The sequence below is a fragment of the Glycine soja genome, chromosome 15, assembly GCF_004193775.1.
Source record: "Glycine soja cultivar W05 chromosome 15, ASM419377v2, whole genome shotgun sequence".
Classification (NCBI taxonomy): domain Eukaryota; kingdom Viridiplantae; phylum Streptophyta; class Magnoliopsida; order Fabales; family Fabaceae; genus Glycine; species Glycine soja.
The window spans coordinates 15,405,577-15,429,047 of NC_041016.1; the positions used below are offsets into that span (position 1 = coordinate 15,405,577).

At 31.7% G+C, this 23,471-nt stretch overlaps 1 protein-coding gene and 1 pseudogene across 1 annotated transcript; one reads left to right on the plus strand and one right to left on the minus strand.

Moving 5' to 3' along the window:
• Positions 1 to 2,038: 2,038 nt before the first annotated feature.
• Positions 2,039 to 5,489, plus strand: LOC114385872 (annotated as a pseudogene).
• Positions 5,490 to 8,987: 3,498 nt separating this feature from the next.
• LOC114385873 (uncharacterized mitochondrial protein AtMg00810-like) lies at positions 8,988 to 9,608 on the minus strand. Its single transcript, XM_028345920.1, has one exon. It carries the CDS (start codon positions 9,606 to 9,608, stop codon positions 8,988 to 8,990), a length of 621 nt encoding a protein of 206 aa, XP_028201721.1.
• Between the last annotated feature and the right edge of the window lie 13,863 nt (positions 9,609 to 23,471).

A 23,471-nucleotide genomic window follows, 5' to 3' on the forward strand; every position in this document is an offset into this window, starting at 1 on the left:
AAATAGAATACCAACACAGACTTAAATGACACATGCAATAACATTTCGATCAATGCCAACATACCATAAAAACTATGATACTATTCGTTGATCTACTAAGCCAATACATGCAACAACCTCAACCAAAAAGAAAATAGCCAAATCAGCAAACAGCAGAAAAGCAGAAGCAAGAAACTATATCTCCAAAGAAATAATATTGCAACCATCAACAAACAAATGAAAGAGGCTGAAAACAAACACAACAAAGTTTTGTTTACAAAAAACAGAATACCAACACACACTTAAACCACACATGCAATAACGTTTCCATCAATGCCAACATACCACAAAAAGTATTACACTATCACTTGATCTAGTCAGCCAATACATGCAACGACCTCAACCCAAAAACAAAATAGGCAAGTCAGCAAACAGCAGAAAAGCAAAGCCAAAATACTATATCTTTAAAGCAATAATATAGTCAATCAAAAACCATGTAAATGCAATCCAACCATCCAAGTCAATGAAAAGAGATAAAAACAAAATAGCCAACTCAGCAAACAGCAAAAAATAGAACCAAAGAATTATACCTCTAAAGGAATAATATGATCAATCCAAAACCATGCAAATGCAATCCAATGAACAACATACAAATGGAAGCCAACGAAAAGAAAAGCAAGAATTTTTTAATAATAAAAAATAGAACATAACACGTGCTAGAAGAACACAAATATGCAGAGACCAAAATCAGCAAACAACAAAAAAATAAAACCAAAGAATTATGCCTCTAAAGGAATAATATGATCAATCCAAAACCATGCAAATGCAGTCCAACGAACAACAGACAAATGGAAGCCAACGAAAAGAAAAGAAAGAATTTTTTAATAATAAAAAACAGAACAGAACACGTGCTAGAAGAACACAAACATGCAGAGACCAAAATCAGTAAATAACAAAAAACTGACAAAAACACACATGCACAACAGACGAACAAAACTCGAACCTTCAACCACAGAAAATCAAGAATCACGAACTGGAAACCACAGCCTCACGCCAAAATGCTAAACAACAGAACAGGTATATTGAACACGGAAGCCAACTGAAAACAAAGGCAAAAAGTGAAACTGAAGAGGACATCAAAATCAAGAAGAAACAATGGAAACCCAGCATAAATTAGCAGGTTCCAAGTTGCTAGTGAAAGGACTCAAAAACGCTAGAAAAGAAGCCACATACACCCCCAATAGAAGTAAACCACCCAAACTAAAAATGCCAATCTAATCACTCAACAACACACCAAGCTACGTGGCTTAAAACCAACCCAACTACCCATAACCATAAAATGACACATGGCAGCGAGGTGTCACAAAACCAAGCCAAGCTAAAGGGGCATAAAATGACCAAAAAGCCAAGAAAATAGACAGCTGTCAAGCTCTCAGCCATGGGCATTTTAGTATATTCATCATACTTCAGTTTTAGTATATAGATATTGATAATTATCTCATTGAGTAAAAAGGTATGCTTATAAAAGAAAAATTAAATATGTAAAATTAATTTAATCCAATTCAATTATTTTAATAATGACTTACAAATGTTTTGTAAAAACTGTTCTCAAGAAAGTGCTTGACCAAGCTCTTGATTTTATGGAGAGAAAAAAAGTTGGGCCAAATTAGTATCAACAACAATATTAGCACAAAATTTGCATATCTTGAAAGTTTCCTGATTTTCCTTCTTGGTCTCCTAACTAAACTTTCAGTTTCTAGCCAATAAAATAAATAATGGGAGACTTGCAGCATTCTCTCATTCTCAGCCTTTCTCGTAAGCATCAACTCTTCCTTTGTAATCTGTGTTCAGATTTCTAACATGCATTCTCAAAATGTATGCCAATTGTATCACTTTTCTATTCATGAATTTGCAATTTTGGGTTTGATTATTAATTTTGCAGTTAGAAACATTCAGTAATCTGTTAACTGCTTTTAATCAAAGATCTGATTTTTCTTATTCTTATTACTGATATTGTAATCCCTGTTATGCAGAGGAAGAATTAACACATATAGCAAGCATGGCACTGACATTGTACAACCTTAGCTCTACCTCTGGATTAAAGAAGCTTGATGACTACCTTCTCCGACGCAGTTATATCACCGGGTATGTATGTCACTTGCTTTTATTATGCATGCTTCTTCCTTCTTTTTTTAAAATTCTTGTTTCTTAAGTATTGCCCCTTTGCATGTGCTTTTTAGGTACCAAGCTTCAAAGGATGATCTCACTGTTTATGCAGCTTTGCCAACTGCTCCATCACATGAATATGTGAATGTGTCTAGGTGGTACAAGGGCATTAATGCCTTGTTGAGAATATCATAAGTTCGCTTCCTATGACTTACATGCTAATTTATTGAATCAGGGTCGGCCCAACAAAAACTAAGGCCTAAAACAAAATTTGAGAGAAACCCTATGTACTTTAAAGAAGAGAGTGATATGTAGGGTTTTTAAGTCAACATGTGAGGCCTTCTTAGTTTGTTATCTTTTATACCAATTTTGCGTCTGCACTCTATAGTGGTGTTTCTGATGAGGAATTTGGTGTTACTGTTGAGGGATCTCTTGTTGCAACTCCCCCAGCTGCTGACACAAAGGCAAGTATTTTCCTAATGATAATAAAATATGGTTTTCTTTTCACATTGTGTGCCTTAAATCATGGTTGGTTGACCTTTGATTGAATGTAACCTTTTTTTTTCAAGCTAATGACAACGTTGACATGACGATGTGGATTTATTTGGTGAAGAGACAAAAGAAGAGACGAAGGCAGCTGAGGAATGGGTAACTACAGTGAAGGCATCTTCAAAAAAGAGTGTTAGTTTCTCTCTTGTCACTTACTCATTATTGTTTTAAACTTTTTATCCTGTCCCCTCCCCTGACTATATACCACTTTGTGAGGGCATTGGATTTTTTGTGCTGATTCCATTCTCATAAGCTGGAAAATCATCTATTTTGTTGGATGTGTAACTGTGGGATGATGAAACCGACATGAAGAAACTTGAGGAAGCAATAAGATCTATTCAGGTGGAAGGGTTGCTTTTTGGTGCATGTTCATGTTCACATTTGTACTTGTTTTGAACGTCGCTAACTGTTTTCATTTTGATCAACTTCATAAAATAGTTGAATTGTAAGATTCAATATACTGCACTTGTAAATGTTAAAAATGTTGTCCACTTGTCTTTTACTCCTTTTACCACCATGTTTGCATTGCATATGGATGATCCTTTTTTGTGATTATGATTTTGGCTTTTATTTGTGTCAGCCAAACTTTGTCCTGTTAGATACGGTATCAAGAAACTGCAAATTATGCTTACTATTGTGGATGACCTAGTTTCTATCGATGATCTTATTGAGGAACATCTCATGGTCGAGCCCATCAATGAATATGTCCAGAGTGGTGACATTGTGGCATTCAATAAAATTTGTAAGCATTTTTAGATGGCTTTTTTCCTCCTAGTAATAACACATGCATATCTTTGTTGTATGGTTTTACATCTTGTTCCAATGCTATTTCATAACTTTTGTTCGCACAATTTACAATCGTGGGACTTGGATAACCGGAGGAATTGCAAAATTTAGAAATTATGTTTTAGGGAAACTACTCTAAATTGAGAATTTTTGTTATTGGAAACCTGTTGGTTATTGTACAATAATGAATGTCTCCACCTATTTTTTAGTTCATTTATAATGTTTTTTTACGTATGCTATGATTTAGCCCATTTTATATTTAGCAAGCCCATTTTCTTATTCTTCAGAACAAAAGCACAAACATCTCTTGTTCGAAAATGTTGTTGTGTTAGTCATGTTTCCGCCATCGACATATTTTCATACTTCTTATTAGGTGTCTAATTTAAAAATTATTTTTTGTTGGCTTGAACACTTAATTTGTCTTGTTTACACAACTCACACACTTGAAAAAACATAGAAGATTAGTTTAAAAGATGAATATAGCATCGATTTAGATATTTTGTTATATGTTACTCATACTTCATTTCATTAAAGTCTTTCAATTTGTGGGTGTATGTGGTGCCACTGTGTCATAGGTTTTAGAAATTAGGCGTATTGAAATGTCCATGTCTGATGTTCATGTTTCATAGGCCATAGGTATTTATTTTTAGCTTCAAAATGATGCTCAATTTCACTGGTGAGAGCAAGAAGTGAAGATCCAGTTAGCTACAGATTCTATAGAAATGATGGTGAAAGTCATGCACTATATTAGAGACCAATTTTCTAACATGGTAAAGCATTATGTTGAAGTTTGTTCGTTTACCCTCATTGAAATTTATACAGGAGGATATTTAGATCCTATTATAGCAGAGGCTTGTTGTTGTAGATGGGCGCTATTGCTAGCTGCAGATTTGATGTTAGATTGAGTGCTTTATGAAATTGATTGTCACGGGTTGTTTAACTCATGGATCGAAGTTACTTGCAAGGAATCTTAGATGATTGCAAAAGACTCTTTCCTTTTGTAAATCACAAGTTGATGTTTACAAAAAGGGATGACAATTAAATTGGCTGAATTGTTAGCCAATCTTACTCTTATTTATAATAATTAACATGTGCTGACTAAGGATATTCCCTCTAAACCCTAGCCAAATACTTCCCAATTCCTCAAATGATCCTTTTTAATGGCGGCCCCTGGCCAGCTTGCTAGGGACAATGAGTTTCCTAAGCTGAAATTGTCAGGGCTTAGGCAACCCAAGTGCAATTCCTATTCTCCATGACCTCATCCGTACCCATCACCTAGATGTCATTTTTCTTTGTGAAACCCTTGCCAACTCCCAATGTATAGAACAAATAAAATGTTAGATTGGATTTGATGCTTGTTTTGCTGTTAATGCTAATGGAAGGAGTGGTGGTTTGGCTCTTTTTAGGAAGCAACCTTTTGCTTGTCTTTTAATCATTCTCTTCTAATTTCATCAATGTGGAAGTCCATAATGCTTATGATCTGGTGTGGCATTTAACGGGTTTCTATGGATATCCAGAGAGACATAAACATAAAAATTCATAATGGGTTTCTAAAGGATGGCGACATGAATATTCTTCCACTCTTATGCAAGTGCCAGGAAGAAGTTCAATTCCATCTCCTTATGACCGGATTCAATTCAGAATAAAGTCACTTTCATTATTTTCAGCTGCAAAAAGGTTTAGAAAATAATTCTTAGCAACATTACGAATCTTCTTATTACTGGAAAAAGGATGGTCCTTTTCCAGTCGTATAGAGATTTGTAATGTTGCTAAACCTTTTTGCAGATGAAAATAATGAAAGTGACTCTATTCTAAATTATATCTCTTCTCGCATTTCTCCCGATGATGACCTTAAGCTAACTTCTCCTTTTACCATTGACGAGTTTAAAGATGCTCTTTTCCAAATGGATTCCAATAAATCCCCTGGACCTGATGGCCTTAACCCAACTTTTTATAAGAAATTCTGGAACTTGTTGGGACCAGAAATTTTCTCTACTGCTACTTTCTAGCTTGAAAATAATACCTTCCCTTCTCAAATTAATTCCTCTACCATAGCCCTTATTACCAAATCAAACAACCCAAAAACCATGAAGGATTCCATACCCATCTCCTTTCGTAATATCCTTTACAAATTCATTTCCAAAACTCTTGCAAATCTCTTAAAACCTTTTCTTGAGAAATGCGTTTCCAAGGAGCAATCTAATTTTGTTGAAGGGCATTCCATCCTAGATAATGCCCTTATTGCTTTAGAGATTATTCACCACATGAGATCCAAGACTAAAGGTAAAATTGGTGAAATGGCTTTGAAAATTGACATCAGTAAAGCCTTTGACAAAGTGCAATAGAGTTACCTTCTTAGTGTGATGTCCAAGATGCGATTTCACAACAAGAGGATTAACTAGATAAAGCTTTGTATGGAAATTGTTGATTATTCAATTAAGGTCAATGGAGATCCTGTAGGACCTATTTCTCCCATGAGAGAGGTTAGATAGGGCGATCCACTGTTGCCTTACCTCTTCATTTTATGTACTAAGGGTCTTACATCTATCCTTAAAGTAAGTAGAGAGTAAAGGTGATATTCATGGTATCAAGGTGTGCAGAGGGCCCTTTCCCCCTCACATCTCTTATTTGCTTATAATTGTTTTCTGTTTTGTAGGGTTGATGAGAAGGAATCCACTAAAAAAATATTTTGGATATTTATGGGAAAGTTTCAAGTCAACTCATAAATTTTCAAAAATAAAAAAAATTTCTTTAGCACCAACACCCTTCATCCTCACAGGCAACATATCTCCTTTTTTTTGGGTGTTACCAATCAGATGGGCAAGGGCAAATATATCTTGATCTCCCTTCTAATATAGGAAGAAGTAAGAAATTAATATTTGACTTTTTGAAGGAAATACTTTGGAAAAGAATCAACCATTGATACACTAAGCATCTATCAAAAGTGGTAAAGAAATTTTTATCAAATCCTATGTTGAAGCTAGTCCATCTAATTGCATGAGTGTTTTCTCGTTACCAGCTCCCTTAGAAGACCAACTCCAGAAAATGATGAGTTCATTTCAGTGGGGTAATAAAAGTGACTCATCCAAAGGAATCAATTGGCTCAACTGGGGGAAATTAACTATGAAGAAAGATTTTGGCTTAGGTTTCCACCATCTCCATGGATTTAATCTTGCAATGCTAGGGAAGCAAGCATGGAAATTTACCCCAAACGAAGATGCTATAATTACTAAGGTTTTCAAAACAAAATATTTTCACAATGGAAGATTTTTGGATACCCCTTTAAGGAATAATCCAAGTTATGTTTGGAAAGAAGATGTTGTAGTTACTAAGGTTTTCAAAGCAAAATATTTTCTCAATGGAAGATTTTTGGATACCCCTTTAAGGAATAATCCAAAATATGTTTGGCGTAGCATTCATGCTTCATAGGTATTGACCAAGAATGGTTAGAAATGGAGAGTAGGAAATGGTCACTTGATAAACGTGTGGAATCAACCTTGGCTCAAACATGGCAACAATTCTCATGTCACGACCCCAACACCAAGTAGGCTTGAGAATCATATAGTTGCCTCACTTATTCATCATGAGAATTCATCTTGGCGTTTGGATTTGCTATGACAAATATTAAATACAATTGATTTTCTTGCTATCTAATTCATTCCTTTTTTAAATCTTGCCTCTAATGATAATTTAATTTGGAGTTTCAGCAATAATGGTGTATACTCAGTGTGCACAGCATATCACAATCTCATGGAGTCCATGTTGCAGAATGAACATCTCAAAGTTGAAGCAAATTGGCATTTTCTTTAGCACTCACATGTTCCTCCCAAGGTTAGCATTTTGTTTGGCAGTTACTAAGAGATTGCATACCAACCAGACAGAGGCTACAATCCAAGGGTGTTCCTTGTACTAATCTTTGCTCTTAATGTAACTCTAACTTTGAAAATGCATGGCACGTCATGTTTGGGTGTGAGCAAGTCATTTGTGTATAGGAAGCTTCAGGCCTTTGGAGTATCTTTTCGGGATGTGTTCTTGGTGCAAAAAGCCTTAATACTCTGGTGTTCAGGTAGTTGGAATCACTTAAGCCGGATCAACAACAAATCTTTTGCATGACCTTATGGTGTATCTGGTATCGGTGAAACCAATGGATATTGGAGAACTTGAACCCACAACCAACAACATCTTTTCACTTAGCTCTACAATCTCACTACGAATGGTCTACTACTTATGTCCTCAACAGAACAAACCATGATTTTATGCAGCAAAAACCATCTTCCTCCTGGACTAAACCTCCACCAGGATTTCTCAAGATCAACATTGATGTTGTGGTCTTCAAAGATGAAAACAAATTCAGTGTAGACATCTGTATTTGAGACGCACTTGACCGTTTTGTTTCTGTGAAATTACTCCATTTTGAAGGCTCTCCAGAACCTAGAGAAGCTGAGGTAATGGGTTTGTTGCAGGGATTACTTTGGGCTCATGAACTTGGTCTTTAAAATATTATGTTTGAGCTTGATTGCAAATCTTCTGTGGATGGAATTTGTGAAAGATCCACTGGTAATTCATACTTCAATGTTCTCTTAGCACAATGTAGATCTTTATTTTCTAATTTTTCAAACTCAATGGTGAGTTTCATTAGGAAATCAGTAAATATTGTTGCTCATTGTTCGGCAAGGGCGTCAATATCTTATGCTCGTATCCAATCTTTGATCATTTTTCAAATTGAATCTTTCATCAAAATGAGTTAATCTTGTTCCTTTTAAAAGAAAAAAGGATATTTCCCATCAAGCACTTCTAATTGTTAAGATATGGGACATGGTTATGCCTTTTTTCTATGGAAGGATATGGTAGAAGTGTATGATAGAAATGATGGGAGTAGGAAGAAAATGAGTTTTCAGAAAATTGACACCTTAACTTGAATTGTGCTCATTAGCTTCTTGACATACATTACATGGCTTGTTACAACTTATGCCTTTATATAGGTTACATAGATGATTTCTACACACTTCTATACTACTTAGTCGAGTCTTCTAGACTCATCTATCATCTACCATCCATCTCTATAATGTTCTAGGTGCTTCTATGACTTTAGATAATAAGATATTTTTCTACATCCATCAAGAAGTTTCTACACACTACAACATCTCCATAGGTGTAGAACTCTCTAGATAATGGACCACCAATTATACATCTACATTTTTCTAGATTAATCTTCAACACTCCCCCTTAATCTAGAAAAGTCTTGAACTCCAAGCATGTCTCTGAATTTGATGAACTTCTCTGTTGCAATTGGCTTGGTGAAGATGTCTACTAATGGTTCTTCAGTCTTGCAGAACTCCATTTTGATTTCTCCACGTTCCACGAGCTCTTTGATGAAGTGGTATCTAATCTCAATGTGCTTTGTACGGTTGTGGAATACTGGATTCTTAGTCATTGCAATAGCTGACATATTATCACAATGAATAACTGTTGGAGTCTTATTGTATGTCTTGCAGAATTTTTCTGAGTCATGTCGCTTCACACACAGCTCTTGTTGCAGCCATGTATTCTGCTTCTGCTGATGATAGAGCAACTGTCGTTTGCTTCTTTGACGCCCATGATATTGCTTTGTTGCCTAGAAGAAACATATATTCACTTGTGCTTTTTCTATCATCTGTGCTTCCTGCCCAGTCGCTATCTGTATAACTTATCAAGTTAAAGTCTCTGTCTGCCTCGTACAAAATGCCAAAATCCTTTGTGCCTTTGACATATCTTAGGATTCTCTTGGCTGCTGCAAAGTGTGCTTTGCTTGGGTTACTCATGAATCTAGACACGATGCTAACTGCATGTACGATGTCTGGCCTTGAGTTGGTTAAGTAGATTAGCGAAACGACTAGGCTTCTATAAACTGTTGCATCAACTTTGTTTTGTCCATTATCTTTTGAAAGCTTCTCGTTCATCGCCATAGGTGTGGCAAATGGTTTGCAATCTTGCATGCTAAACTTCTTCAATAAGTCATCCGCATATTTTTCTTGCGAGATAAATATTTGTCTAGGTCTTTGCTTGACTTGCATGCCGAGAAAATATCTCATGAGTCCAAGATCGATCATTTCATACTCTTGCATCATAGCCTTTTTGAATTCTTCCATCATCTGTGAGTTGTTGTCGGTGTAGATTAAATCATCTATGTATAGGCACAAAATCAAGAAATGATTACCTTGCATCTTCACATATAGTGACGGCTCACTTGGACTTTTGAGGAATCTATGCTCGACGAGGTATTTGTCTATTTTGTTGTTTCATGCTCGGGGAGCTTGTTTGAGACCATAAAGTGCCTTTTTCAAGCGATATACTTTGTCTTCTTCTCCTTGAACTTTGTATCCTTGTGGTTGCTCCACGTAGACTTCTTATTCAATCTCTCCATTCAAGAAAGCTGATTTTACATCTAGCTGGTAGACTTGTAGCTTCAATTGTGCAGCTAAGGCTAGTACAGTTTTGATTGCTTCCATGCGCACAACAGGAGCAAATGTCTCATTGAAATCAACTCCTGGCAGTTGCGTATAGCCTTTAGTGACAAGTCGTGCTTTGTGTTTCTGGATTGTTCCATCCTCATTATATTTAATTTTGTAAACCCATTTTAGGCCAATGATCTCCTTGTCTTCTGGTTTTTGCATGAGCTCCCATGTATGATTTTTCTCTATCATTTTGATTTCCTCGTCCATGGCTTTTCTCCAAACTTCTTCTTTCGATGCTTCCTCAAACTTTTGAGGTTCATAGGAAAAAAATCCAACATTTGCGTACTTTGGATTCAGTTTGTGTGGCCTTCCTGCTCTTCGAAGTTGTTGTTGTGGGACTTCTTCTACTTCTTCTTGCTGATGTTATTGGTCATGCTGTGTTGGTGATGGTGGCAGTGTGCACGGGCTTGGATTGATTACTTCTTGTGTCTCATTGACTTTAGTACTCCATTGCCAGCTTGCTCCTTCGTCAAAGATGATATCTCTTAAAATGATTAGCTGCTTTGAATCTGGTTTGAATAATCGATAACCTTTAGATTGGTCACTATAGCCGACAAAGATACACTTTTCTCCTTTTTCATCGAGCTTTTCTCAGTTCTCCTTTGGAATGTGCGAATAAGCAAAACATCCAAAAACTTTAAAATGATCAACTGTTGGTTTTCTGTTGAACCATGCTTCATATGACGTCATATTTAAGACTACTTTAGTTGGAGAACGGTTGAGGATGTATAATGTTGTGCTAACAGCTTCTGCCCATAGATTCTTTGGCAGGTTCTTGTGTTGTAGCATTGATCGAGCCATTTCCATAATGGTTCTATTTTTCCTTTTAGCGACACCATTCTGTTGTGGAGTGTGACGAACAGTCAGCTCTTTCTTGATGCCATGATCATTGCAAAAATTGATGAATATGAGCCCATTGAATTCTCCCCCGCAATCTGTTCTCAGGATTTTGAGGGAATGCCCACTTTGCTTTTCCACTAGGGCCTTGAACTCCTTGAAGCAAGAGAATGCATCGGATTTTTGTTGGATGAAGTACACCCACATCATTCGGGTGTAGTCATCAACGAAGAGTAGAAAATATCTTCTTCCACCAAAGCTGGGGGTACTTGATGGTCCCCAGATATCAGCATGCACCAATTGAAGTGGAGCTTTAGCTCTCCAAGATGTTTTTGGAAATGGTAACCTGTGCATCTTGCCATAAATGCAGCCTTGTTTGTGCCTTTAAATTCATTTTTCAGAGTCTTCCACGCCTCCTTTGCATTTTTTGCTTGCATGATTCTTGGAAAGATCTCTCTACTAACTCCTTGTTGGATGAATAGCAGAGCCTTAGCATCATGTTGCTTGTTTTGCTTGTACTCCTTTTGCTTTGCTGCTGTCCACGTAGCCAATTCTTCTTGGCTTTCTGGGACTGGATAGCCATTCTCTATAACATCCCACAAGTCTTGTGAGATTAATAGAGGTTGCATTTGGATGCAACAATAATCCTATGCTTCCCCATTAAATATGGGAACTAAGGTTTGGTTATAGTTGAAGGTTGGTGGGCTAGGTGATGTAGCAAAGGCCATAGGATCAACACTGCTCTGATGCCACTGTTAGGATATGGGACGTGGTTATGCCTTTTTTCTATGGAAGGATATGGTAGAAATGTATGATAGAAATGATGGAAGTAGGAAGAGAATGAGTTTTCAGAAAATTGACACCTTAACTTGAATTGTGCTTATTAGCTTCTTGACATACATTACATGACTTGTTACAACTTATGCCTTTATATAGGTTACATAGGTGATTTCTACACACTTCTATACTACTTAGTCGAGTGTTCTAGACTCATCTATCATCTACCATCCATCTCTATAATGTTCTAGGTGCTTCTATGACTTTAGATAATAAGATATTTTTCTACATGCATCAAGAAGTTTCTACACACTACAATATCTCCATAGGTGTAGAACTCTCTAGATAATGGACCACCAATTATACATCTACACTTTTCTAGATTAATCTTCAACACTAATAGCCAATGTTGATGTATAGGTTTTAGCCAATTCTTTATATGAATAAAATTACCAGCTTTTACCCAAAAAAAATATTAGACTATAACAAAATGCATATGTATCTCATATTTGCTCCTGAATCTCTACTACATGGACATCTAGTATCCATTCTAAGCTCAAGAAAGTACTCTAAGGGTAGATAGTTAGGGTTAGATAAGTGAACACCTCATTGGTTTCCTTCAACTGAGCAATCTCAACTAGAATGGTGTTCTCCAGTGACTGACTAGTTGAGGATGTCAAGCTTTTGAAGTACGTCGGATGTCAAGGAATCAACATGAGTCATTGAGGTTTGCACAACAATGATGGGTTTAATAGGTTTTTCTTAGTGCTAGAACTGGACCATTTTATATAAATAGGTTTTTCAAAAATCTTTAATTTGACATTTATACTAAACATGTCAAGTTAGACTAACCTTCATTAGACTAGGCCAAAGCTCCTTACCTAATTGTCTATGTACTTTTAGTCAAATTTGGTTAAAATATTTCTATCAATGCAAAAAAAAAAACTTTCTACCTAAAATAATCAATGTAAAAAAAAAACATTTTCTTCATCGGTTACAAATATAATTAATATAGAAAGTCAAAAATACTACTATAGGAAAAATGGACATATGAAACAACGCTTGCCATGTAAATACTTCTCAAAAGAAGTTATTTGTGTATTTACTTCAAAATCCCCATTTTTGTCAAATAGTCCCAAACTGGCCTGGCTGCCATTGCTAATGAAACGAAATGCATGGTTTTGGTTATTAAACAGTTCGATCAAGTTGTTTCACAGTTGCTGTTGCAAAAAGTCAGATTGGCTACTGAATTATTGCACATGCCAAGGCCATCGTAGTTTGGTATGTATGTTTTAGGAGAAGCTTGGACTATATAGCCACCCTAGCTAGCTAGCTTGTTGCTTGCCATCAAGCGTCGCCACTGATAACGATCAAACTAAAGATCCTTTACAATCAAAATTAAATACAAGGATTGAATGATCTTAGGTATAAAAACATATTTATTTTGCCATAAAAAAAGAAAATTATAACTACAGCTCCGTATGAAGGTTTTGATGAGAACTTCCTAAAATCCCCGTTGCCACTGAAAAATTCTTTCACACCTAAAATCTGTTCAATATTCTATTGATCACCTGTATCTTCTTAGTCCCCTGAATAATTTGTTGTTAGGCCTAATTAAACTTACAAGTTTGGAATTACATCCACCAAGAGTAAAAAAAATGTTTATCATTCATTAAGTTTGTGTACTTTTTTCTTTTTGCACAGCAAAAGAATACTTGTATTAAAGAGCAGAGACAGACATAAGCAATGTCACATCGGACTTGAGTAATTTTTTAAAAAAAGTTTTAAGCAATTCACTCCCCTTTTAAATATATTTTCCAAAAATGTCTTTTTTCAAAAAATACGGTCCCCTACTGCCGCTTCGGGAAAAATCACCCAGCCTCCAACAAAACCTCAAACAACCTAATACTCTTGAAGAAAGATTCGGATTATCAACAAATTATATTCTAGTGAGTGAGTAGTGAGGAATTAAATATGGTTTCAGGTATGATACATATCTACTTGATTAGCATTTTTGCATAAGAATGTCTTTCTCTTTACATTTCTTTCTTTTTTACTCGTTCCCTGTGCAATTTTTATGGTAAAAAAAAAAAAAAAGAGATCAGTACGTAACAAGGTCGACTTTTTTTTACCTAAATAATATAAATAATTAAATATTTACTCAAATAATATAAGTAAAACAAAAATTCACACTATAACAACTGTGTCTTTTGATTTTTCATTTAAATAAAAATAAGAATAAAAAAAATACATTATCAATTTTCTCACTGTATAAAGAAACTTTTAATATAAGCAATTTTTTCTCTGACTAAGAACCTTAACAGAGTCATTGGAGGATCTCTGCAGAGCACCAAAAACACTATCGTTGTTAACAGAGAACACTTTAGCAACTCAAGGCAAATGATGAATTACTTACGTTTAAGAATTAAAATGAATATGTATAGGAATTCCTAGATTTTCAATATTTACTGTTATTTTGGGTTGTTTTGTGAAATGTAATTTTATTCTTTTGTTTTAAATAACAGATTAATTGTATTTGATAAATCAATTGGTATCTTGATATGAAATTGTTATGAAATTGATATATTCCTGTGTTGAGTGAGAATCCTAAAAAATTGAACATTTTCTAATTGATGAATTAAGCAAATGAGGAATTTGTTGTCAGAAAAGTGTGCTTTTTCTATTCTTATTGTATGATTTTCTTTAGATGTTTATAACATTTTTTCCTTTTTCTCAATGATAAATTCTATCAAATTGTATTTTATTTTTGAAATAATTAAAAAAAAATGATGATTAATTTCCGTGATAATAGTGCAGTGCACGAAATCAAATTGTTGTTAGTCACACCAAAAGATAAAAAAGGTTGTCCTTGGGCAGAGAATTTCCATCCATTTATAACTGCACTCTATCCCATATTGGGGAGAAGTGTATCGCACTGGAGTTGGTAAACGGAATTACCGGACCCCAAACAAGAGAGCTCATTGGAGATATTGATATTTTTTTTATATTCAATATGTTTCTTACTTTTATATATACTTATATATATTTAATGCGTTTAATCACTATTGATTTGGTAAACGGATTTACCGAAGAAGATATTGATACGTTTCTTACTTTTATATATTTATATATATTTAATACGTTTAATCACTCAAATCATATATATACATACAATTACTTTTATATATATATATATATATATATATATATATATATATATATATTATTTCATGTATTTATATAGTGGTGCGTTATATATATTTGTTACATATAAATATATTTATAAGTTTTAAAGTTTGATATATTTTATTATTATAATTACATGTTTATCCATTTGTTAAGTATATTTTATAATTAGTTAATTTGTGAGATGTTAAATTATGAACATGGAATATGGTTATGAGTTGTAAATTATACAATAATTCGACTGGTGTTTATCTTGAGAAAAATGTTTATGCGCGAGGTGTTAGAAAAAAGTGTAGGATTTCAAGTTAGAAACATGAGTTGTTAAATTGTAGCATAATTTGAAAATAAGTGTAAGGTCGTGGATATTGTGTAATTCATGAGCAGTGTCTATTGTTTTAGGAATTGGACTTGAATCAGGAAGGTGAAGCCCTAACAGAGTGCTACTTTAAGTCTATGTTGAACCTATCTGGTTTGAGCATTCTAGCAAAATAAAGTGACCCTAACTGATCACCTTATGATTTTACTTAGTGAGAGTTACCTGACATACCCATTGTGTAGTGTGTGTTGTTATGTACTACTAAGCGTCTTGATGTTGTTGTTTATTGACATGGTACCACATTGCATATAGGCTTGAGTCTTAGTATAATTGTTGCATAACGTATGTAAATTGTTTACTATGAAATTGCGAGTGTTGTTACATCTTGAGTCGAGTGTTGATTCACGTGTAATGTGATTGGTGATTAAAAAATAACTTTAAATGATAAAATGGTGAAGTGACGTGGATTGTATTAAGTTCAACTATGTTATAAATATTTGTATAATGTATTTTGCTTATGTTTTTGTTTATCTATATTTTATTTAAAAATGTGATAACTCATTCCAGATGTGTGTTTGTGTTTGGGCTAATTGTCATTTTGTTTTAGGTGAGCCGACCTATGATGATGATCATGTTGGAGATGGAGAGGTTTAACCTTTCTCAGGAAAATGCTTTAATAGATGTGACATCGGGGCATGAGGCTTTTATTTCACATGTTATAATTTCTTGAATAGTGTAGCTGTTTTATGATTTCCCTGTTAGTTGAATTCCTTTTCATAAACTTGGTCGGCCGTGTTTTGAGTCGATACAATTTGATTTTCTTATTTGGACTAGTTCCATTTCGATACTTGAGAAGTGAATATGAACTTTTTACCTTGAAAATGTTTTTATATACTATGTGTTTGATGAACTTTTAATTAGTCCTGCATTTACATTTCATTTATTACATATATGTGTGCGGGAGCGGGATAGAAGGTGTCACGCACACAAATAATACAATTTCCCATTCATGTTTAGATATCAGCTTCTAGGAAATCAAGTTCTAAACTACGTTTATTTTACACTGTTATGAAATCGATTCTCCAGAAATTGATTACATAACGTGTGTTTTTATTTTGAAAACAATGTTATGTCTGGAATTGATTTTATAATTGTACTTACTAAAATCTGGAGCTGACCGACAACAGGGATTTAAGGAATACTTAAATTCATAGAATTTGATTAAACAAGCGCATCGAATCAAGAATGATCACAAACTCGTAATTCAAGTTTTAAATATATTAAGGTTTTCATTATCTTCTAATGGATCAAATCAATTTCTACCCATTAAATTTATATCCATTTTTTGTTCCAATCTAATAAGTTCACTAAATTAGATTACTTATTGACTCATTAATTATAAATAAGTAATATAAATGTTACAATATAATAAGTCCTAATATTAAATAATTAAAAACAATAAAATTCCTAACATAAATGCCTTTAAATCTCTCGATAATCTCAATGAATAATGAGGAATACTCCTCGTAATAATATCTCATTTTGAAGTTTTATTTAAACATTCAAATGATTTAAAATTTAACTCCATTAATTAAATTGAATACCCGTTCTAAAGAAATTAAACTGAATACAAGTATATAGTTTTAAATATATTTTAACTATAAATAATTTTGTTTAATATTGATTTTTTAAAATGTATATTTTAGTCTTTTTCTTTTATGACCCAAAATTCAGAATTTATGATTGGTCAAAACTGGGAATATCTCTGTAATTTAAAACCTGTATCTCATTTACCCTTTAAACAAAGAATTATTTTATCAAAATATACAATATTGTATTGATCTAAACATAAAATTTCAAAAGTTATACAATAAGTATATGAATTTGAAATTAAAATTATAATTTGTTTAAAAAATATCATTGAAATTCCTAGCAACATTGTTAGATGGTTTTCAGAAGGTACTTTAATTGTAGTGATGAAATAAACAACAAGGGAGGAATTAAAGAACATGCCAAGATATCAACATATATACATTTTCATATCTAGATTCAATCATTGAAGTTCCTGCCAGATTATCAAGTTCCCTTTCCTAGCTACCAAAACACAATGAACTCAAAAGATTTAACACATTTGTTAATTATAAACTAACTCTTTGTAACATATCCTACAAATATGCATTTCATTACTCTGAGCTCCAATTTACCATTATCAACATGAGCATAATAAGTAGTTCCCTTTCCTAGCTACCAAAACACAATGAACTCAAAAGATTTAACACATTTGTTAATTATAAACTAACTCTTTGTAACATATCCTACAAATATGCATTTCATTACTCTGAGCTCCAATTTACCATTATCAACATGAGCATAATAAGTATTAAATAGGACTACCAAATATGCGCAAGCTATAAGAATAAAAATGTGTATCAAACCATACCTCGCTCTAGAGTCCTTAAATCAATTAGAGTTTATGAAAATCTAATCACCAAATAGAAAAAAGTATTATCATTTGATCCAAAATTTCTTTGGAAGGTAAACTTTAATTTGTGGGTGTTTGGATCAACATTAATAAAATTAATTTTTAATAGAATTAATTTTGTAAAATTGATTTGAAGTGATATGATTTATATTTAAATATTTTTATCATAAAATTAAATTAAAAGAAAAATTTACTATAAAATTTTGAATTTAACACAAAAATTATTTAAAAATACGAATCAATTCTGAACTTAAAATTAATTCTAAACTCTACTTTAAACTAAAATCAAACATATGAAAATTTATATAACATAAATTCAAAAACAATTTTCCAATGTAATGTAGAACCAAACACACATCTTTTTTGCAACATCACTTTGTTATAGTGTACATCACACCGTTGAGTTTAACTTTTCTAATTTCACACTCTCACTAAATACATTTCATATTCTGAAACAGCGAATGTGATTTTAACTAACTTCTACTCTAGGTTTTCAATGGTCAATTTTATGATTAGTATTTGACATTTTCATTATATATTTTTAAAAAATAAAAAATAATTGGCTTAATTATAAAATTATTTTTTCTATTTTTTTCAACTTACTAAATTGATTCTTTTATAGTTTAATTCACGATCACACAGTCTTTTTTTTTTATTCAAATTAACTATTTGTATCTTAAGAACAAAAATTGAAAATTGACTATTAAGGAAAAATATTAACTGTCAGGTGTCATTATTTAATTAATGACATATGACAATTAACTACCGATTACATAAAGACATGTAATAATTAATATTTTTTTAACAGTCAACGTCTAATTATAGTCATGGAGACTCAAATAGTCAATTTAAAGAAAAAAAATTCTAATAGTAAATTAAAATATAAGAGGATTAATTTAGTGAGTTAAAATAAATATAAGGACTTTTTTGCAATTAAATCAAAATAATTTAATATTATAAAAACTGTTTTGTACTATCTAGTCATTAAATTCTAACTTTTTTTCTCTCCTTATTAATTTCTTTATAAAAAATAATGAAGAAGAAATTAATATATTTTGGTTTGATTTTAGTTTTTCATTTTCAAATTCAAAATAAATTTAAAAAAATTAAAGGAAAGAAAAAAAAATAGTAAGTTACACTAACATCCACCGTGAAGTTTCATGAGATTACACAAAATTTTCATGTTTTCTTTACTTTTATATTAGCTCCTTTAATTATTTGTAAAACATTACATTAATTAACGCCCCTTATACATTATATTAACTTCCTTAATTGTTTGAAATAATGAGTCCCTCTACCAGAGAGAGAAGTTGTTATAAACATTAAAAATGAAAAAGAATTTATGTAGTCTCACCAAACCTTAAAATATATTACTTCTGAATTTATATATAAACAAAATTAATTAGAAAGTTAATTGAAATCATTTAATTTTATTAATATCAAGTAAAGAATAAGATTATTTCTAAAATATCCTTAATTTGAATTTAATATCACAAATAAAATAAAGTTTTTGAAAATAAAGTTACAATTAAATAAATGATGTTTTAAGAATGATATGAGTAAAATTAATTAGATTTACTTTAAGTTAAAGATAAAAACTAACTATTTTACTTATATGAGTTTAGAGGGACAGTGTACATGTAATTTATTCAAAAACAAATGTTGGATTACATGTGTCTTGAAAACAGCTCTTAAAGGAAAAAGATTGTGATAATAGAGGTTCAAGGGCGGGGTGGCAATGACATATATTTTGGGAAAATTGGTCATGATCATACAATTGCAATGGATATTTATTGGGAGTGCAAAATCTAGGGGGCACAGGGCGATTTCATGAACAGAGGTTAGGAGTCAGATTTTATCGTGGACGTGGCTTCATGGGTCTTGGCTGTTGTGGCAGTAAGATGCATGCAATAGTTTTAGATGCTGGGTGGACAATTTCCGATAAGGTTTGAAAGGAAGTCTTGGGCAAGGATGCATGGTGTACGGTTGTTGCTATGTTGTCGTGAGTGTTGTTGGCAATTTGGATTCTGCGATGGAGGTTGAGACGTATTTCTGGGTTTTGTTAGAGATGTTATAATGACATTGTGTTATTAGCACATGTTGTGTTCAATGTTGTGGGCATGGCCCTTGGTTCTGCATAAATACGGATAGTAGATGTGAAGAACAACAACTGAACAAGATGTGGTACGGTTTGGGGTTGATGGTACTCTGAAATTTCAAAGATTTAATTTGTTACATAATTGTATTATGTGAATCGATTTATTTGCGCAATTGCCATCGTGAAAATAAAAGAATATTTTTTATAACATTTAAGGCTGTGTTGGGTTTACGGGTATAATTGTTGTGGCATTTGTTTTAATACAGATCTTATAAATGAAAATAAAATAAACGCAAAAGTAAGAATCTTGATCCTTTAATAAAATTATTTTTTATCAATGAAATTGGAAACCAAACATACACTAACTTATTTTTGGTTTCTTGATCTTGAAAACACATTTAATTAAAAACTTCTGTTTTTCTAAAACTTCAAACAAAAAGAAATTAATTTACTTAAAGATTATTTCAATTCAAGGTGAGGTTTTTCAATTTAACCAACTAGTCTTGAATTTACGTAAAAAATATATAATTACTTTAAATAATTGAATAAAAAGTTTTGTTTTATATAATAATTATATTTAATTCAAATATGGTTATCATTAGATTTGGAGTCTTATGATAAAATGATAAAATGTGATTGAAAGAAAAAATTAATATAAATAATTAATTATTCAAAATGGAATTACTAAAGATAGTTATTCGTAAAGTTGTTGAATATTGTATATCAATATTATTATGATAAAAAAAATAATTCAAATAGGACTACTAAAGATAGATAGTCTTAAATAAAATATAACACTAATAATTTATTTTTTTATTTATCAAAATAGAAAATATTTTACAAAACAGTAAGATCCCTAACTCTATTTTTAAAAAAATTTCTCTTATTATTTTTTCTTTCTTTCTTCTCGTTTAATTTTCACTTTACAAATAATCATACCATTAATAAGAAAGACAAATGACGGCCTTTTATTTTGGAATATACTATCTGTAAGCCCATCCTTATCCCTTATTTTCTTCCTCAGCCCCACGCACGTTGCAAGTTCTTCTAAATCCAAAATCATCAACTGTTTGGTGATAACACTTGTTTCCTTCTAGTAATATATAAATAATGCTTCCTTCATATATTTATTATCCGTACAAAATACGACGGAAACAATTAGTCTTTGAATAAAATAAAAGCATAAACATAAATATAAATACAACAAAGTGAATTATCAATTTTGAATTTTGGCATTTTTTTATCTTTTAAAGTCATAACTCATAAAAACAATTAAATCAAACTTACCATATCATAAAACGTCTAGTATTTTTCTCCAGAAAAAAAATATATAACGGCACTTTTCTGGTTTTGCAAATAATAACGTATAAGTTTGTAGCTTACTATAATTAAGATGACGAATTCTTTATTTACACAGCATTATATTTTAGGGTACAATTCAAATCAAAGTAGTTTGAGTGAGTCCAGTGCATGTTCCTCCAGTACATAAACTATTTCAAAAACAATTACGTGGAGGGTTGATAAACAATATTTTTTTAATGTATATATGTCTACTATAAATGCGAACATTTGGGAACATTATTGGAAGAAGACAAGACCAGAAAAAACATTCGATCTAAAAAACAATGCTTTTGCTTCGGGATCGTGCATGACTGTGTTTGAAAACGAGACACCTGGAAAAAAACAACACAACAATCACGTTTGGATCAAACTTGAAATCTCTAGTGTCATTTCGGAGAGATTTGTTGCTCGATGCAATTAAGGAGATTTCAGTTGTCACCTTCTTGCCTAGGCAAGGGAACTGGGCAATGGGAACACCGTGACTCCTAACTGATGGGCATTACCTTGGGAAATGACTACACAACAACGAAGGAATCTTTGGAAAGATATGATCATTAAACCCAAAGGAGATACAGTGAGGTTTTTTCTCTACAACGCGGACATGTTACCAATCTCTTTAACCCCAACAAAACAAGAATGAAATGAATATTCATGGTGAGGATTTTGGATTTTTGTGTCAAGTGGTATATATAGTAATGTTTTTTAATGCAAAAAACACGTTTCGCTTAGCTAGGCAAAAACTGACAAATGTAATTAGTGAGTTTTTTTTTCTTTCCATTTATTGACAAATATTAATTTTGTTAGTGGAAGAAATTGAATTTATGATCTTTTTCATTTTTTTCTTTTTCCTTAATCATTTAACTCATTTTATATCTTTTTAGTAGATTAATCTATGTTGAAGAATTTGACTAATAAACTTTAGTAAAGTTTCATTTTTAATTATATTTATTTTTATTTATAAAACTTGAATTTGAGATCTTACTTAAAAAAATCAAATTGATCCATTCCACTTAGACAAACGATAAATTAGTAAATAAAATTAGTGACTAAATTTCTTATCAACTTTAACAAGATTGGCAAACATGGTTCTTGTATCTAGGCTAAGTGCATGATTAGATTTTAACTAGTTCAAATAAGGTGCGCAAATTTTAAACTAAATCTAATGATCCATCAACTCAATTTTGTAAAAGAAAGGATTTGAATGTTTTTACAAATTTCATTTGGCTCTAAACGTTCTTTTGGAACTAAAAAACAAACATGCAGTAAACCGATAATTCAGATTCACATTGACTATTAGCGTCATACATTTTATTTATCCATTAACAAGTAAATTTTATAAAAAGATATTATATTTTTTAAAAAAATTAACTCTTTTTTATAATTAATTTATAAAATATTTAAGAATTAAATAAAGATAGAAATTTAAAAAAGTGAGAATAAATTTTAAACTTAAATATTTTTTTATTTCCTGTAAAAATGGTTAGTATAGTCTTAGTCTTTTAAAAGATTTTGTTAATTTTTTTGTATTTTTTTAAAAGAATGTCAGTTACCACTTAATAATATGACAAGCATTTAGTCATAATGTCTATGATCCTTGGCATGTAACATAACATGTCTATATATATCAAATCATTATTAAATGATGATAAGAAATTTTTTTAATTAAAAACAATTAAAAGCCTCAAAATGAAAAATCAATCATTTTTAATTATGAGACTTTAAACTATAATTTTAGTATGAAATTGAAGTACAAACTACACGCTGGTTAGACACGTTTCCATGACAAATACAGCTCCACGGATCCACGGACAAATGGCCCATCCCAACGGGCAGAGAAAGATAAGAAGATCTAGACATGGATTATGGTACCCATCTATGTACTTCCTATCTCCTAGCAATCCACTTGTGTCATGGGAATGGGACTATTTTTGTGTTAGACTTTTGAATATATATATATATATATATATATATATATATATATATATATATATATATGTGTGTGTGTGTGTGTGTGTGTGGGTAAAATCAACTATTTTAAGTTTTTATAAATTATTTATTAATTTTGTCGATGATTAGTATCTATTAAAAAATCTAATTGATCAATTTTAATAAAATTTATTTCTCTTAATTATATTTTTTATTTACAAAATTCAAATTTAAAATATTACTTAAAAAATATTAATTCTAATATTACTTCAACTAATGACTTCTAATTAAACACTCGAGTCAAATTGTGAAGATACACATTAACTGATGTGTTTAGTTCACTTTATTTATAAAATAAAAAATGAAGATTTTCTTATTTTTTAAGAAAATTTAAAAAATTATTTTCCCCAAAATTGATACATCTAAAATTATTTATACATATCACTTGAAAGAATTTTTTTTTCAATTATGTTATTAGAAAAATTTAACTCCTTTTTAAAAACTGAACTCTCTTCTTATTTTAAACGTCTTCCC

Coding starts and splice junctions, on each gene's coding strand:
- LOC114385873 (XM_028345920.1), bottom strand. CDS start 9,608: ATGGAAGAATTCAAAAAGGCTATGATGCAAGAGTATGAAATGATCGAT.